We start from the raw sequence: 18,064 nt of genomic DNA, 5'->3' as shown, positions 1-18,064 counted from the left end.
TGTTGGCAAAGCCATGTGAGCCATGTGACATCCAGGTACTTTTGGCATACTGCAGATTTAGCTTTTCTTCACATACTACATGCTACATGCTACATGCTACATTTTGGCCAAATCAGTACTTACTACTAGTATAGTATGAGGTTTCGAATACAGCCTATGTCTCTCTGACCTGTTGCCACTCCCCCAGCGGTTCTTTCCCTGTGTGTGTGTGTGTGTGCTACTTCCTGTTCTCCCAGTCTTGCCTGTGACTCTTGTACAATCTTCCGTTTCCTGTAGATGTTCACAGTCAGTGTCCCTGTTTCACCTCTCAGACGGACTTCAGATCAGAAGATGAGTGATTGTGTGGAGGAAGAGGAGGACGGAGCAGAGTCTCTAGTTTCTGGCTGTCTGTCTATGAAGAGTGACCGGTCTAAAGATAGACCTCCAGCCTTCAGTAATGAACCTGGACCCTCAGAGACAAAGTAAGAGAGCTGCTACTAACTCATTTATAGGACTCGTTTTCACTTTCCTCTACCAATACTATTTTCTGTTGATTTTGTGTTTCTATTTTAAAGTTTCTACTAAAATGTATTTGCTAACTGAAGTTGAACAAACTTTTCTTGACACAAAGAGAGAGTCCCCCCCCCCCACACCAGGTAGTGTTACTTTCTGTTTTTTGGTTCACATTCTTTCTCAGACAGAGAATTGGGATACGGTAAATAGTTAGACGTCATTCATCACCATGGCAACTAGATTGCATCGTTTTCATTTCCGGTTTAGATGAATTTACTGTTAATCAGACCACGAATTAGACCAGAATTATCTCCACACACCGACTCTCTCTCTCTCTCTCTCTCACTCGCTCTCTTCTTTACCGTCTCCTGGTGATGTGGCCGTCTGGCTGCTGCTGCACCGAGGAGCCACAATGCCGCACGCCGGCCACAGCGCACCGGAGGACGGGTAGACATGTTGCTGAGGTCCGCCCATTGAAATACAGTTTCAGGACATTTTAGAGGTTCACCGTCCACCAGCAGCGGTCGCTCTCTCCTCAGCTCCAGCACCGACACCGCACCGGGCTGCTCTGTGATTCGTTTCTTTCTCTAACGGGACTTTTCTCTGGTTTTCTGTTGAGCTGAAAGCTGTGCTCCCCGTCGTTCTGACCTCTTAGAGGCCCACAAACCTCCAAAACGGTATCGGCTGTTTTCCGTTAATTTATCTCCAGCAGGAGGAGACGGTAAAGAGAGCGAGTGAGAGACACAGTCAGTGTGTTGTGTTAATTCTGTCGGTGGGATTTTGTGTAATTCACTGTGTTGATTTCACCTGTTCAACGCACACACACACACACACACACGCCATGGTGAAAATAAACACACTAAAGTAAGGTAGAGGAAACTAAAAACTAAAATGAAAACCTTCAGTTAGCTAATGCAACCTGTTGGGATAGCTAAATACACCTAACTAGCTAACTACACCCTAGTTAACTACACCTAACTAGCTAACTACACCTAACTAGCTAACTACACCCTAGTTAACTACACCTAACTAGTTAACTACACCTAACTAGCTAACTAACTAGAAAGACAATCTGACAGACAGATAAACAGATTTATTTGAATAACTGTAATCTAAGAGGACTAATTCAAACTTTTAAACCAAATTATTGACAGTAGCAGTAGTTTGTGTGTTTAGAGCTACTGAACTGTCTTTGTCATCAGAGAATTTATCAAGGATTCATGTGATGTGAATAAAATCATCTTGATGTTTGCAGAGTTCAGTCCAGACCAAGAGCAGAGTCTCCAGTACCCAGCTGTCTGTCTATGAAGAGTGAGCAGTCCATGGGTTATCCTCCACTCTTCAGTAATGAACCTGGACCCTCAGAGTCAAAGTAAGAGACTGTTTTTACTGTAAGCTGACCTGGTGGACGATGATGCATTGAGGATGAAGACTAAATGTTCTGCTAAAAGATTTATATTCCTGATGCAGAACTATAAGTGCAGATACTGTTTCTTAGTCTGGGTTTTATAGCTACAAACTACTGATTGTATTTCTGTAACAAAACACCCGAGAGCCTCCATTTCACAATTTACACTTCAAGAAAATATTCATATTTTTGTCCGTACGTTGTAAAGATTTACAACTATTCAAAATCTGAAAGAATGTGCTTCAAATGTGTAATTCATTTTCTCACGTCTGTCCTCAAAATACTGTGTTGGTTTGACTTCTCCTAAAATCAGCTGTTATGACAGTTTTTTTGAAGTGGGGTTGTACGTATACTCCCGTGTTCTGGGAAGTAAAATTACTGTTTTTGTGAATGGAGTCTGGTGGCTTTGAAGAGAGCGATATAACAGCTTCAGTTCCTCGTCAGTAAGGGCTGTCTGATGGCGAGGTAAAGCGGCTGTGGACGGGAGCAGCAGAAAAACGTATTTTAGCCACCTAAAAAATAAATAAATATCCTTTTAAGTGTACGCTATATTTAGAATATCTTCTCTGCTTTACCTCGCCATCAGACAGCCCTTTCTGACGGAGAATTGAAGCTGTTATATCACTGTTTTCAAAGCCACCACACTCCATTCACAAAAACAGTAATTTCCCCTCTCAGAACAGGGGAGGTGCTGGTCTACCGCTGCATCCATCGGTTAGTTAGTTTGTGTTATTGTGTGACTTTCTGATCTGAACTAACGTGGCGTCCACAGCAGTACATCGCTTAGCTTCCTGCCGGTACTCCTACAGCGCATCACCTCATACTGGGACCAGTCTGCTTCATCAGGAGACTCCTCCTGTCCCCAGTGTGGAGAAAGATCCAGAACAAGAGCTGGACTTCAGACAGCCGGTCAGACCAGCTCTGTACAAAGTAAGACTATCTGTCTGATGACGTCTCCATGTCTGAAAACACTGTTTGTTGTTTTAATACAGTGACATGTGTTGTGTCTTACGGAACATCCATTTAAGATCATTATAAATATCATTACATTTTAAGTCCACCTGGAATTTAACTGCATGTTTTTTCTGCTCCAGCATTCATATGTGCTCTGTATCATCTGTCCTGTGTTCTCCTTTGAGAGAAAATCTGAACCCTTTGGTTTTATGATAGCACCCCTTGTCTTGGCATCAACCCAGGGGTCAGCAACCTTTACTATCAAAAGAGACATTTTTTACGCAAAAAAAAAGAAAATTTACCTGGAGCCGCAAAACCTGGCCAAGCAGCTTCGCCTGTACAGACATCTCTACAACTGTTCATTGAGAGACCACAGGGACAGTCACATGATCACAGGGACAGTCACATGACCACAGGGACAGTCACATGTCATTAAATATTTGGTAAGAAAAAGGCAACACACTGGGCAAAGACACGTTTTTGCTGCAGGCTGTGAAAGAATATGAGAGATTGTTTTGTTAAAGCTAAAAAAAGACGACCCAAGGGGAAGCACCGAGAGACAGAAAGTAATTTAAACTTGGAGGTCAGCGTCAATAATAATTACAGTACACAAATTCAATGTTTGGCGGCACGTACGTCGGTGTTTACTGCTGTTGCCAGGCAACCTACTTTCCTTTCTGGTGCCACTCGTTGACTTCTTGCTTATCCACTTGATATTTTGTTTGTACGCCTTCTGGCGTTTCGGAGCATACTGCAACGAACAACACGCTGAGCATAAACTCCTCAGGTGCAAATGAGATGCAGGAAGAAATGTCTTAGGAGATTTGGCTGGAAGCTCCTGCTGGCTTTTCAGCAAATGTAATGTGCTTGTTCTCGAAATGTCTTTCAGTTACTTTTTTGTTGTTTTGCTAATTTCTCACCGCAGATCAACCACACCGGTAAGCCAGCAGCGTTGGCGGTGAAAGCGAATCTGTCTACGCACTATTAAAGGGGACCTGTTATGTTTTTGTGCTTTTTCCCTTTCCTTCAGTGTGTAATATCGTTTTTGTGCATGTAAACGGCAAAGTTACAAAGCCCAAAGTCTACGCCATAGGGAGTTACTTTCCCCCACAGAAACACTGCTCCTGAAACGCCTCGCTTGAAGTCCTTGAAGCCTTTTCTTCCATAATGTGGTGATGTCACCAAGTTACACATTTGCATAACACAACAGTGGGCCGACTGACCAAAAATAAGCATAACAGGTCCTCTTTAAATCCCTTTTTGGGAGTTTGAATCCATCGCTAGCTTAGCTAGGGAAACCCAAGATTAGCCACCACTACTGAGGTTGGCAAAATTAGGCCATGTTGAGATCAGTTGAGGAAATACCAAGCACCGCTCACCAGCTAAACACACTATTGATTCATATTTGATCAGTGCTGCCTAGTTTGATCAGAGTTCACGAGTGATTGACAGTTGCCTCCGTTGAATGAACAGCCAATAGGAACGCTCTCTCTCTGAAATTACCTGTGATTGGTCGAAGTCTTCCATCACGGGCTAGATTTTCTAAAGCCTGAAAACAGAGCCATGAGGAGGTGCAGAAGTCTAGTTTTCTCTCAGAACACTTGAATTACAATGTGCTGAAAGGTTATTATGGGATTATTGCCCAATGATGATAAAACATTCTGGCTACTGCAGGTCTTAAGTCCAGTGTGTAGGATCTGGTGGTATCTAGCGTTGAGGTGAGGAGATTGCAACCAACTGAAGCCTCTCCCGTGTTAGGGTTAGGGTACTTTTGTAGCTTCTAACTGAATCTCTGTGGTTTGGAGTTTGCTTTCCTTCCTGTGCTTTAGCCGCTTTATTTTACTGTTTACTGATTGCTTTATTCATATCGGAGCTGTGTTAACTTACTGCTGATGTAAACAAACATTTCCTGTTGCTGCTGCTTCACATAATAGTTTTCCACCGGCAAACCAGCGGGATGCTTTTATTGTGAAGCAGCTATGGGAAATGCAGTGTATTTGTCAGCGAGATTTGCAGTTCTTTAGCCACGTTTTAACTGCAGGAACTTTTCCCCAGAACTAAGAACCTTTTGAGGAACTCATTGTGTTTTGACTGCAGGCACCAGGGTCTAAATTAAGTTCTGGGGACATTTTCCGGGGCCTTTTTACCCCAAAGAAGGCCCCGGTCGGGGGGGTAGTACTCTCTGAAAGTACCGGAACTAGCAGGGTGGAGTTTGCAGGGATGGCCGTCGTTGATTGGTGAAACACACACACAGCGCCACTGCTTCAAATGTACCGCTTCATTCATAAACAAAGAAGTTCTCTAGTATCGATTTAGGACCATTTTAGGACGAGGGGAGAACATGTTTCTTTATTTGATAACATTAAAAGTAAAATTGGGCTCTGCTGTCGGCCTCTCGACTCATTAAAATAAAGACTGACAGAAAAAGAGAGAGAGATTTCGCGAGTGAGCTGAGAGGGCGAGCGGTAACGTTAGAAGAGGGATACAGCGCGGCGGTGCTGTGAATGAGTGAAAGAAAAGTTATTTTCTGATTGTTTCACAGCGGTTACGTTGTAAAGCACAAATAAATAACCATCAAACACTCAACAGATGATCTACTGTGGAGACGGACGCTCTTAGTCTCATTCTCCTCGTCTGCATTTCATTCACCGTCGCTGATTGGTCAAACACACTGCTTCAACTGTACCGCTTCATTCATAAAGCTAGGAATACATTTTCTGTTATTACGTCTAAACAATCCACCAAAATCTACTTCTGAAATCATTTTAAGCGAGCTATAGGCAATGCCACTGCTGAATCTGGTTTTATTTTAGAACTAGATCGCCTAGTTTGACAGCTTGACAGTTTTGTGAGTCTGACACGTCGTACTGGACCGGCTCATGTGCATAAAGCATTGTTCTCCGCCTTTTCATTTGGAAAGAGCAACGGCCAATGAGGACACTCCGACACTCGGCCAACCAATTGTGTAACTTCACCACTCACTCAGGGACAGACTTTTGCGGTTGTAGGGCAGATGGCCCTCTGCGGTCAGAGAAAAAAAGAGAGACCGCACGAGCGAGAGGGCGATCAGTAGAAGAGAGACAGAGAGACGTAGCATGACGCTGTTGTGAATGAGAGAAAGAAATTTTATTTTCTGATTGTTTGACAGCGTTAACGTTCTAAAGCAGAAATAAATAACCCTCAAATACTCAACATGATTTACTGTGGAGACGGACGCTCTTAGTTTCATTTATCTCCTCTGCATTTCATTCATTACATCCAATGTGCATCAGTAAATGTCGTCACAGTGAGATAAAACCTAATCTTTATTTTTTTCGTTTTTTAAATGAAACGGACGGACACACTGAACGGCAGACTGCAGAGTGTGTTTACCGCTGCGACCACCAACAGCCCTCGTCACATGTCATGTTGCTTTTTCATACATCAGCGGACTAATTTGCTGAATCTTCACAGGTCTTTAGACCGTAGTGGAAACACAGACAACATTGGGCTGAAGGAACCTTTTAGTTCCCAAACAGTAGTAGGACTATAAAGTCCCAGGAACTTTTGGGGGAAACCCAGCTTTTGTTATTGGTGCTGTTCAATAAAAACAGGTCTACACAATGAGATTTGAACATATCCTGCATTATTTGATGAGTGGATGAGTTTTAAATATTACAGTGAGGAAGGAACAGCCACAGTGAGCTGTTTAGATGAAGAGCTGCAGACGGACAGCTGAGGCTCAGCCTCCTCTGCTGTCAATCAAACATGTACACCGACTGAGAGAAAAAGGGGCATTTCTGATGCTTCCACAAAAACTGGACTATATAACCTTTACTTCTTTTTGTTTTACTTTATATTGATCACTTTCATAATGGCAATGAAAATAATAGGCGGACTGTCAAATTTTCTTTATTTTGTCTCAAACTTTTTTCCTTCTCTTTCAGCAGATAGAGGTCTGCAGGAGGTTGTAGATGAACATAAGATCAGTCTGAGGAAGAGATGTGAATGTGTGACTGAAGGAACTGATGAAACAGGAAGTGGAACCCTCCTCAACAGGATCTACACTGAGCTCTACATCACAGAAGAAGACCCTCCATGACGCTCCAATCAAGTGCCAGGACATCTTTAAAGCCTTACCTGACCAACAGGGAAACATCAGAGTCGTTCTGACGAACGGCGTCGCTGGCGTTGGAAAAACCTTCTCAGTGCAGAAGTTCACTCTGGACTGGGCAGAGGGCTTGGAAAAGCAAGATGTCAGTCTGGTGGTTCTGTTTTCATTCAGGGAGCTGAACTTGATCAGAGATGAGCAGTACAGTCTTCTAAAGCTGCTCCATGTTTTCCATCCAACATTACAGAAGGTCACAGCAGAGAAGCTCGCTGTCTGTAAAGTTCTGTTCATCTTTGACGGCCTGGATGAAAGCAGACTTTCACTGGATTTCAAGAACAACGAGGTTGTGTCTGATGTCACCCAGAAGTCATCAGTCAACGTGCTGTTGACAAACCTCATCCAGGGGAATCTGCTTCCCTCAGCTCTCATCTGGATAACTTCCCGACCTGCAGCAGCCAATCAGATCCCTCCTGCATGTGTTGACAGGGTAACAGAAGTACGAGGCTTCACTGACGCCCAGAAGGAGGAGTACTTCAGGAGGAGAGTCAGTGATGAAGAGCTGTCCAGCAGAATCATCTCACACATCAAGACATCCAGGAGCCTCCACATCATGTGTCTAATCCCAGTCTTCTGCTGGATCACTGCTACAGTTCTGGACCACATGTTGACTACAGACCAGAGAGGAGAGCTGCCCAAGACCCTGACTGACATGTACTCACACTTCCTGTTGGTTCAGACAAAGAGGAAGAAGCAGAAGTATGGTGGGGGACGTAAGACGAGTCCACAGAAGCTGACGAAGGCTGACAGGGAAGTACTTCTGAAGCTGGGGAGGCTGGCGTTTGAACATCTGGAGAAAGGAGACATCATGTTCTATCAAGAAGACCTGGAGCGGTGTGGTCTGGATGTCACAGAGGCCTCGGTGTACTCAGGAGTTTGTACAGAGATCTTCAAAAGAGAGTGTGTGATCTTCCAGAAAACAGTCTACTGCTTTGTTCACCTGAGCATTCAGGAGTTTCTGGCTGCAGTCTACATGTTCCACTGTTACACAAACAGCAACACAGAGGTACTGAAGGACTTCCTGGGAGAAGAATATGTTCATTCAACCCTGGAGGACTTCCTGAGGAGAGCCATGGAGAAATCCCTTGAAAGTAAAAATGGCCACCTGGACCTGTTTGTTCGCTTCCTTCATGGCCTCTCTCTGGAGTCCAACCAGAAGCTCTTAGGAGGTCTGCTGGGTCAGACAGACAACAGTCCAGAAACCATCCAGAGGGCCATTAAAAACCTGAAGGAGATGAACAGATATGATACCAAAATCTCTCCTGACAGAAGCATCAACATCTTTCACTGTCTGATGGAGATGAACGACCACTCAGTACATCAGGAGATCCAAGAGTTCCTGAAGTCAGAGAACAAATCAGAGAAGAAACTCTCTGTGATCCAGTGCTCAGCTCTGGCCTACATGCTGCAGATGTCGGAGGAGATTCTGGATGAGTTGGACCTGAAGAAGTACAACACAACAGACGAGGGACGACTGAGACTGATTCCAGCTGTGAGGAACTGCAGAAAAGCTGAGTAAGTCCAGATGTGATTAACTTTATAGATCAGTGTAGATTAGTAGTTTAGTTATTCAAATATACACACTATAAATTATTCTTAAAATATAATATTCTTATAAGTGTTCCACGTGTTTATTACATAAATATGTCAGTTATATTTTGTCACAGATGTTCTTGAGCTGTTTGAAATGCTGAGTTAAAAAATGTTTCAGTAGGTTTAGTTTCTAGCTGTCAAGTTAATGAACACATTTATTCTATTTATTTCTAATAATTGTTAAATTTTACAGTTTTTTCTTATTAATCTTTTTGGGTGACAGAGGCGACATGTGAACCTGGTAAAACAAATGAAAAAAACAAAAGATCAGCTGGCTGGTAGAGCGCTGTGTCTAACCGGTGTAACGGCAGCAACAGAACGTTTGCTGATCCGGAGGGGAGTCGGGGCGGTCCTGGGATCAGAGCCCCGGTGCTGGGGTTTGCACTGGCTGAATTTGAGCTAACTGCTAACTGGGGGTACGTCTCCTGGAGCTGCCGCACACTCTACTCCCGGCGAAGCAGCCTCCCGGCGGCGAGGAGGACGAGGCGGGGGTGCGAGTCGTTTTCTCGTGTCTGCTTCTAATGATTTAATCCAGACAGTGCAGTGTCCGTTCGGAGCATGTCTGTTCAGAACGGGCTGCTTGGCTTGTGGTGTTGCTGCTTGCAGCTTTCTCGAGAACCGCTTGTACAAACAACTTCACACTCGACATTTGGCCTCCTTGGGTCCTGAGCAATACACCTGCCATGACATAGTTGCGTCACACATCCAAGTCACGGCTACTCACGGTTAGGAAACACCGGTGAAATACACTCTGTTTCACGGGAAGAAACAGACCATGGTAGCATTTACTTGCAGTCAGAAACATCGGTGAAATACACTTAGCGGAGGTAATTTCCAAATAGGTGTATTAGTTGCTTGCTTTGACATAACCACCACGGTTATAAAGTAGAGCATGGATTTAATTATTGGAGGTATTTTCCTCGAGGTAACGTTATTAGTGTTATTTGTTAGTAACAAGTCTGACACCGGGGAAATACCGTCTTACTCACGGGAGAAAAAACACACACAGGTCACAGCTTACTCACAGTCACACCAGTGAAATACAATAGAAGAGTTTGGGTGTAAAGTGAACTGCAGTCAATGAGCAGCGGTCTGCCCGCTGTGAACGCCATGTTGGACCCCGCTGCCGCACAGAGAGCTGGTCACTCCTTTATTCAAAGTTTAATAACATTGAACGTGTCAGGCATCCAAATTGCACCAAACTTGACAATGCACGTCCTTGGGTCCCCAGCAATACACCCACTAAGTGTGAAGTCGATTGGATGAATGGTTCTCAAGATATGGGAAGGACAGACAGACAGACAGACAGACAGACAAACAGCTTTATAGTTAGATAAGTTAGTTTGTAGCTCTACTTCTTTATCCTCTCATGTTGGACTGAGGACAGACTGGACGCTACAGTGACTCACTATCGCCTCTCGAGGTACAAGTAGGCTAGTACTACAAGAAAGTCAGGGCCGGACCTTGATGGTTAGCAGTAGATATCTCTGCAGCAAAATACATTGATGTATTTGGCATACTGTCAAAACTGTTAATTCTTCACATTCTTTCGATAATGTTAATTAATTGTTTTAATGTTTTAAACAAAAATTCTGGCCAGATCTTACATGTTGAACCTTTAAAGAACCTGGACCAAAAAAAATCTAATTTCTGTTGCATCCACACTGATTTCCACTGTATTTATTCTATTTTGTAACTGCTCTATGTATATTCTGTTTTTATGTCTTTGAAGCACTTAAACTTATTTTTGAAAAGTGCTGTATAGATGGATTATTCTTATAACTATTGTTGTTATTATTATTATTATTATTGATTGAGTATGTAACTTTAGCTGAAGCAGCCACTGTGGCCACAAGTGACAATTATGGGGTAATGTTGAATGCTATGCTAACAGTGATTAGGTAGCATAAGTGGAGAATATTCATCAAGTCAGTGAACTGATTCAGTAATGTCAGTTGCTCAACAACATCAATCTAAAGTTTTAGCATTAGCTTGGGTTGTGCCGGTGTAAAATATTTCAAACCGGTTTGATATTAAGCCAAACACCGGACCGGACTGGTATACCGAATTTTACCACTAGGTGTCGCAGCAGAGAGCCCATGAATGAGAGTGGAGCACCTCCAGTCTACTGGGTGGCAGTAATGCACCTCTAAGCTGGTTTGCTAACTGCCAATAAACACTAAAGAAGAAGAAGTGGCACCATTACACCTTACCTCGTCTGTTTTTGGGCTGATCTCTTTCATTGGCTTCAAATCCAAAATGTTGCCACAGTTTTAGTTTTCTTTGAGACCAGCTCTGCCATGTCTCATCTCGTCACCCCAAAAAACACATGAACTTTCTAGTAAACAAACCTCTTCTGGTTTATAAACCAACATAATATCATAATATTACATTAATCATGTTGTCATATTGCTTATTACCTCCGCCAAGGCCAAAGGCCTTGAAGACAAAGATTGTCATTGTAAAACCCTTGAGTGTGTTGAATCAAGCAATGGTGCATTTTATTGCTATAGAATTCAAGTTGTGTTGCATTATCTTGTTTTTAAGTCTTTCCTTTTATTCTGTTACTCACAGAAGGAAACTCGGGTGTTTCTCTCTCTCGTTGTTGTAGAGAAGAGTAGTAGCAGGAAATACACAGCTTCCACCAATAACAGCGGTCTGATGAATATACAATGCCTTCAGAAAGTATTCAGACCCCTTCACTTTTTTCACATTTTGTTATGTTGCAGCCTTATGCTAAAATCGATAAAATAATTTTTTTCCCTCATCAATCTACACTCAATACACCATAATGACAAAGTGGAAACTGAATTTTAGAAATTTTTGCAAATTTATTAAAAAGGAAAAACTGAAATATCACATTGACTTAAGTATTCAGACCCTTTACTATGACACTTGAAATTTAGCTCAGGTGCCTCCCATTTCCCTCAATCATCTTTGAGATGTTTCTCCACCTTGACTGGAGTCCACCTGTGGTAAATTCAATTGATTGGACATGATTTGGAAAGGCACACTCCTGTCTATATAAGGTCTCACAGCTGACAACGCATATCAGGGCAAAAACCAAGCCATGAGGTTTGGAGGAACTGCCTGAAGAGCTCAGAGACAGGATTGTGTCAAGGCACAGATGTGAAGGCTACAAAAAAATTCTGCTGCATTGAAGGTCCCAATGAGCACAGTGGCCTCCATAATTCTTAAATGGAAGAAGTTTGGAACAACCAGGACTCTCCCTAGAGCTGGCCGCACAGCCAAACTGAGCAATCGGGGGAGAAGGGCCTTAAGTCAGGGAGGTGACCAAGAACCCGATGGTCACTCTGACTGAGCTCCAGAGATCCTGTGTCGAGATGGGAGAAACTTCCAGTAGGACAACCATCACTTCAACACTTCACACATCTGTGCTTTATGGCAGTGGCCAGACGGACATGAAAGCCCGCTTGGAGTTTGCAAAAAAGCACCTAAAGGACACTCAGACTGTGAGAAACAAGATTCTCTGGTCTGATGAAACCAAGATTAAACTGTTTGGCCTCAATTCTAAGCGTTATGTCTGGAGGAAACCAGGAACTGCTCATTACCTTCCCAATACCATCCCAACGGTGAAGCACGGTGGTGGCAGCTTCATGCTTTTGGGGTGTTTTTCAGCGGCAGGGACTGGGTGACTGGTCAGGGTTGAGGGAAAGCTGAACGGAGCAAAGTACAGAGATATTCTTAATGAAAACCTGGTCCAGAGCGCTCAGGACCTCAGACTGGGCCGAAGGTTCACCTTCCAACAGGACAATGACCAACAGCACACAGCCAAAAAAACACAGATGTGGCTTAGGGACAACTCTGTGAATGTCCTTGAGTGCCCCAGCCAGAGCCCTGACTTGAACCCAATCGAACATCTCTGGAGAGACCTGAAAATGTCTGTCCACTGACGGTCCCCATCCAACCTGACAGAGCTTGAGAGGATCTGCAGAGATAAATGGCAGAAACTCCCCAAATCCAGGTGTGCAAAGCTTGTCACGTCATAACCAAGAAGACTCAATGCTCTAATCGCTACCAAAGGTGCTCCAACTCAATACTGAGTAAAGGGTCTGAATACTTTTGTCAATGTGATATTTCAGTTTTTCCTTTTTAATAAATTTCCAAAAATTTCTAAAATTCTGTTTCAACTTTGTCATTATGGTGTATTGATGAGGGAAAAAAATAATTTTATCGATTTTAGCATAAGGCTGCAACATAACAAAATGTGAAAGAAGTGAAGGGGTCTGAATACTTTCTGAAGGCACTATATAACAGCAGAATGGTAGAATTGAGACTTTTCAGGTCTAATATTATTACGCGATTTGTTTCATTTCTCTACCGTTTGGCAGCAGTCACTGAATTTTCCCATTTATGGATGTGAACCTGACAGCAACAGGTAGCTAGCAAAGAGAGGTCATCTTTCTCAACTGTATTATTATTACTTATTTAGTTTTAAAAATGTTTTTCTAATCAAGAAAGCCTCATGCTAACTTTGTGGAGACAGATCTGGGATCAGATCACACTGACAGACTGGACATTAGGGAAGCCTCAATGTAACTACATTTCTCTCTCTTCATCTGCAAGATTAAAGAAAAGCAAAGATTAAAAGTCTGCAGGTTTGAGATAGAGTGATTAGAATTATTGTTTCATGTCAAACAGTGAGACAATATTAGCTGAACCACCGATGTGAGGAGCAAATGTTGCTCAAAGAAGTTTATATCAAACTGTTTAGTCATTAAATGCATGAAGTAAATATAAACTGTCCTCTTTCATAATAACATATTTTGTAATTTTTGTGTCATGACAGACTTTCTCGTTGTGGACTCTCAGATACTCACTGTGAAGTTGTGGCCTCAGCTCTAAAGTCCAACCCCTCCCATCTGAGAGAGCTGGACCTGAGTGACAACAACCTGAAGGATTCAGGAGTGAAGCTGTCTGCTGGACTGCAGAGTCCACACTCTAGACTGGAGACTCTGAGGTCAGTTCAATGACTGTAGCTTATGGTGTGTGTGTGTGTGTGTGTGTACGTACGTACGCATTGCCGCCGCTCTCTCTCTCTCTCACTTCACCACTCACTTCCCATGTACACAATGATATTTTTCATAATCATCAGTAATGTGGATCTCATGACAAAGTGTAAATGACAAATAATAGAACAGCTAGAACAGTCTGGTAAGTTCAGAAAATAGCATCACTTTATTGTAATGTAGCCTTTAAAACCAGAAAAAGACAACACTTATGCCATAACACGATATTAAGATATCAAAAATCTAAGATGATATCTCGTCTCATATCACGATATCGATATAATATTGATATATTGCCCAGCCTTAGTATGTATCCAGTCAGTATGTTGTGTTTGACAGTTTCCTTGTTGAGCTGCAGGAGGATTAGTAACACAAAGAGGGAGTCTGTAACTTTGGTAAACACTAGGGGTATAAATAAAATCGCATTTTTTTTTTTTTACGATTTTGAAATAGATTTTTTAATGCCAGAATCAATATATTTGCTTCATTTGAGTCTATGCGGAGGTAGAAGGAAATTACTGCTTTTATTGTTGTAGTCTGAGTAACGTCACGTCATATCCGTTCCAACCAAAACAAACCAGCCGGCTGCCGCGAGCCGAAACGAAAAAATAGAAAACGGTGGAGGGTCTGCGTGGATACGACCTGCACCTTCACATGTTAAATCCAGCGTGGTATACACTACACTTCCAGTAAATAATGGAAACACTTTGAGTTCCACACATTGCAGGAAAAGCAGAGCTAGACATCACGGCTAAAGCTACATGCTAACTCTGTCATGGACAGGAAACGTTATCATATCGCAGTAACGTAGCGGTCGAGCCGACCGTCGCTCTCGTCTCCGTGGTCAAATGGGCCGACGCTACAACTGTAGAGCACCCATACACTGACATTTATGTTAAATGCATTCAAACGGCCTCGATGGAGCTGACCATGTATGTATAAAGAGAACAGAGCTGACGGGAGAGCTAGAGACAGACTTGGAGAAGTTAGAGGAAGTATACATGTGTGACTACGTCCGTTTTTCAAAATAAGTTGTTAACAAAGGGAACTACAAAATACATATATGGAAATAATTGATCGGATTATATTCACCAGAAGTATAAAACATTGCATGTCCCTTACAAATTTAAAAAGAAAATACCACTAATTTGTGAAGGAAATATCTTTATTCTTTGATTTTTGGGTTGCAGAAATTTTTTTATAGATAATTCCTGACAATGACTGATATATTTGACTTCAGGACATCATACTACATACACGCTGAAAATCAAACATTCTTACCGTATTAATTTAGATATTTTACAAAGTAAAAGTCCCTAAATGTGTGTGATTCAACTTTTTCTCATGGTCTAGTGTTAAAAAAGTTAACAAAAATCACAATAAATCGCAAAATCGAATTCCAATACTTAAAAATCACAACACATATTGAATCGTGACAGTATCGAATCAGGAGATAGTTGAATCGTCCAAGCCCTATTAAACACTCACTTGATTTGTCGGACTCAGACTGCTGAATCTTCAAATTAGTTTCAGTTGAACTTATGAAGTCATTTCTTACAGTATAGTTTTGTTATGAAGGGACCACTTCACAGGAGGAATGATTACTGCCACCCATAACTCTTTTAATGTACATATGACATGTGGCTGTTGTTTACAGACACACTTGGAAAAAATGTCGACCTTTCCTGTAAATGACACAAACCTACTAAGCTACCAGATACAGTACAAAGAAGGCCATGTAATAAATAAAATAATGAAGTCCAACAAGTCTGATTTGATATTGATCCACTAATTCCAGACTTGACTGAGATCAGCAGCATGTTATTGATGTATGTTGACATGAATAGGTGTATAAATGTCGGGTGACATTTGGATAATGTCTGTAGAAGGCTGACATTATGATGATCCACAATAACAAAATGACAAAGTCACTCTACTCATTTTAAGGAAAAGCTCATTGATTAGGATATAGTAATGTTGAGCTACACATTTAAAACCTGAACACATCTGATTGGAATATAAAGTGATTTTTATCTTCATCATTTATTCTTTATTCAGATTGAGGTGCTGCAGTTTGTCAGAGATCAGCTGTGCTTCTCTGGCCTCAGCTCTGAAGTCCAATGCCTCCCATCTGAGAGAGCTGGAGCTGAGTACCAACGAGCTGCAGGATTCAGGAGTGAAGCTCCTGTGTGGTTTTCTGGAGAGTCCACACTGTAGACTGGAGACTCTGAGGTTAGTAATCATTTTTTACTTCTGTACTGAGATTAATATGATGTGAAAGTTGTGGTGACACTAAACTGCAGACATGAGGCTGATATTATACGGATCCACACTGAATATCTTAATGCTAAAGTACATTTTCTTCTTCAGTGGTTTAGTCCATTGACTATGCCAGAGCAATGTTGAGCTACACATTTAAAACCTTAATAATCACAACACCTGACTTTCATCATGTTAAAAAAATTATAAAAAATACATAAATATGAAGAATAAATAAATAATCTCTATTTCAACTATCAGACAATAACAAATATATTCAGTATTTGTTTTTTCTATAAATTTGATGAAGCTATATGATGCTGATACTGACTGAATAGTTTAAACTGAAGATGCTTTGATTTTATGACTCCACTATTCCCAAAATATATATTATAGATGTCTTATCTTTTGTTCACATTTCCTCAAAATACATCCTGACATATTTGACATCTTTGGAAACTTTGAGATCTTGAGTTGAATCTTGAATCAATTTCTATGGTTTTTATTTGTGTTTGGCTGCTCAACATGAGTTTGTATAGATGGATCCACTGGTGGAGCTGTCAGAGTTCAAGAGGTGAAGTCACTACGTCTTTATTGAAGTAGCAGCACGTTGTCATTAATATTAATGAGAGCTCTGTTTCACTTTTTGTATTTTACAGTTTTTAACCTGCATCCTGTTGGCTTCAGGTGTTTGGAGTTTACATTTTCTAAACTTCTACGTTCTAAACCTTCTTCAGCTCTGAACACATTATTAAACATTGAATGATTTCAAGCAGGAACTTTGTCTTCTAAACTTACAGAATTTATTCTTTATTCAGATTGAGTTGGTGCAGTTTGTCAGAGATCCGCTGTGCTTTTCTGGCATCAGCTCTGAAATCCAACCCCTCCCATCTGAGAGAGCTGGTGCTGGGTAACAACAACCTGCAGGATTCAGGAGTGAAGCTCCTGTGTGGTTTTCTGGAGAGTCCACACTGTAGACTGGAGACTCTGAGGTCAGTTCACGGACTCTCTGTTACTATTATAGATCTTATATGTTTAATTAACAATTGAACCTAATTTATGAACAAACATAACTTACATGCATGAAGTTGTAAATTTTCTTTTCTTCATATTTTCATGTTTCTTGAACTAAATTCAGTCTGCAGTCACAAAAGACTTGTGTTTCTTAAAGAAACTGTAGAAAAAGTCCACTGTTAGTTGTTGAAGTAAATGAATGTTTATCATTGTTGGTATATTATCACATCTGGATACAGAAGATCCTCTGAACTAATATGTGTTTTACATCGATCAAGTTTACTTCATGAAGTAGAAATATTTCTCTGGTTTCTGTTAAATTAAATGTCTTTTCACAAATAATGTCTGATCATTGATATTGATACTTCAGCACACACACACCAAATGCAGCTGTTTAAAGGATCAATATAGTATTGATCCTCTAATTCCAGACTTGACTGAGATCAGCAGCATTTTATTGATGTGTGTTGACATGAACAGGTGTATGAATTTGGTGGTGACATTTGGATGATGTCTGTAGAAGGCTGACATTATGATGATCCACAATAACACAATGACAAAGTAGCTCTACTCATTTTAGGGAAAAACTCATTGATTAGGACATAGTAATGTTGAGCTACACATTTAAAACCTGAACACATCTGATTGGATTATAAAGTGATTTTTATCTTCATCATTTATTTTTTATTCAGATTGAGTGACTGCAGGTTGTCAGAGATCAGCTGTGCTTCTCTGGCCTCAGCTTTGAAGTCCAACCCCTCCCATCTGAGAGAACTGGAGCTGAGTAACAACAACCTGAAGGATTCAGGAGTGAAGCTCCTGTGTGGTTTTCTGGAGAGTCCACACTGTAGACTGGACAGTCTGAGGTCAGACACCATTTTTTACTTCTGTACTGAGATTAATATGATGTGAAAGTTGTGGTGACACTAAACTGCAGACATAAGGCTGATATTATACTGATCCACACTGAGTATCTTAATGCTAAAGTATATTTTCTTCTTCAGCGGTTTAGTCCATTGACTATGCCACAGCAATGTTGAGCTACACATTTAAAACCTTAATAATCAAAACACCTGACTTTCTTCATGTTAAAATAATTATAAAAAATACATAAATATGAAGAATAAATAAATAATCTCTATTTCAACTATCAGACAATAACAAATA

General features: G+C 41.3%; 1 protein-coding gene across 1 annotated transcript; it reads left to right on the top strand.

The window, feature by feature from the left end:
- Window positions 1-2,703: 2,703 nt before the first annotated feature.
- Window positions 2,704-17,599, top strand: LOC119488533 (NLR family CARD domain-containing protein 3-like; the record flags this gene model as incomplete). Its single annotated transcript, XM_037770268.1, is given in 7 exon segments — window positions 2,704-2,830; window positions 6,781-6,922; window positions 6,924-8,516; window positions 13,405-13,575; window positions 15,683-15,856; window positions 16,702-16,875; window positions 17,590-17,599. Coding segments are annotated over 7 exon segments (2,391 nt in total), but the record flags the coding sequence as incomplete, so codon positions are not given.
- Between the last annotated feature and the right edge of the window lie 465 nt (window positions 17,600-18,064).

Source organism: Sebastes umbrosus, chromosome 5 (genome assembly GCF_015220745.1).
Source record: "Sebastes umbrosus isolate fSebUmb1 chromosome 5, fSebUmb1.pri, whole genome shotgun sequence".
Classification (NCBI taxonomy): Eukaryota; Metazoa; Chordata; class Actinopteri; order Perciformes; family Sebastidae; genus Sebastes; species Sebastes umbrosus.
This window is presented reverse-complemented; position numbering and strand designations above follow the sequence as displayed.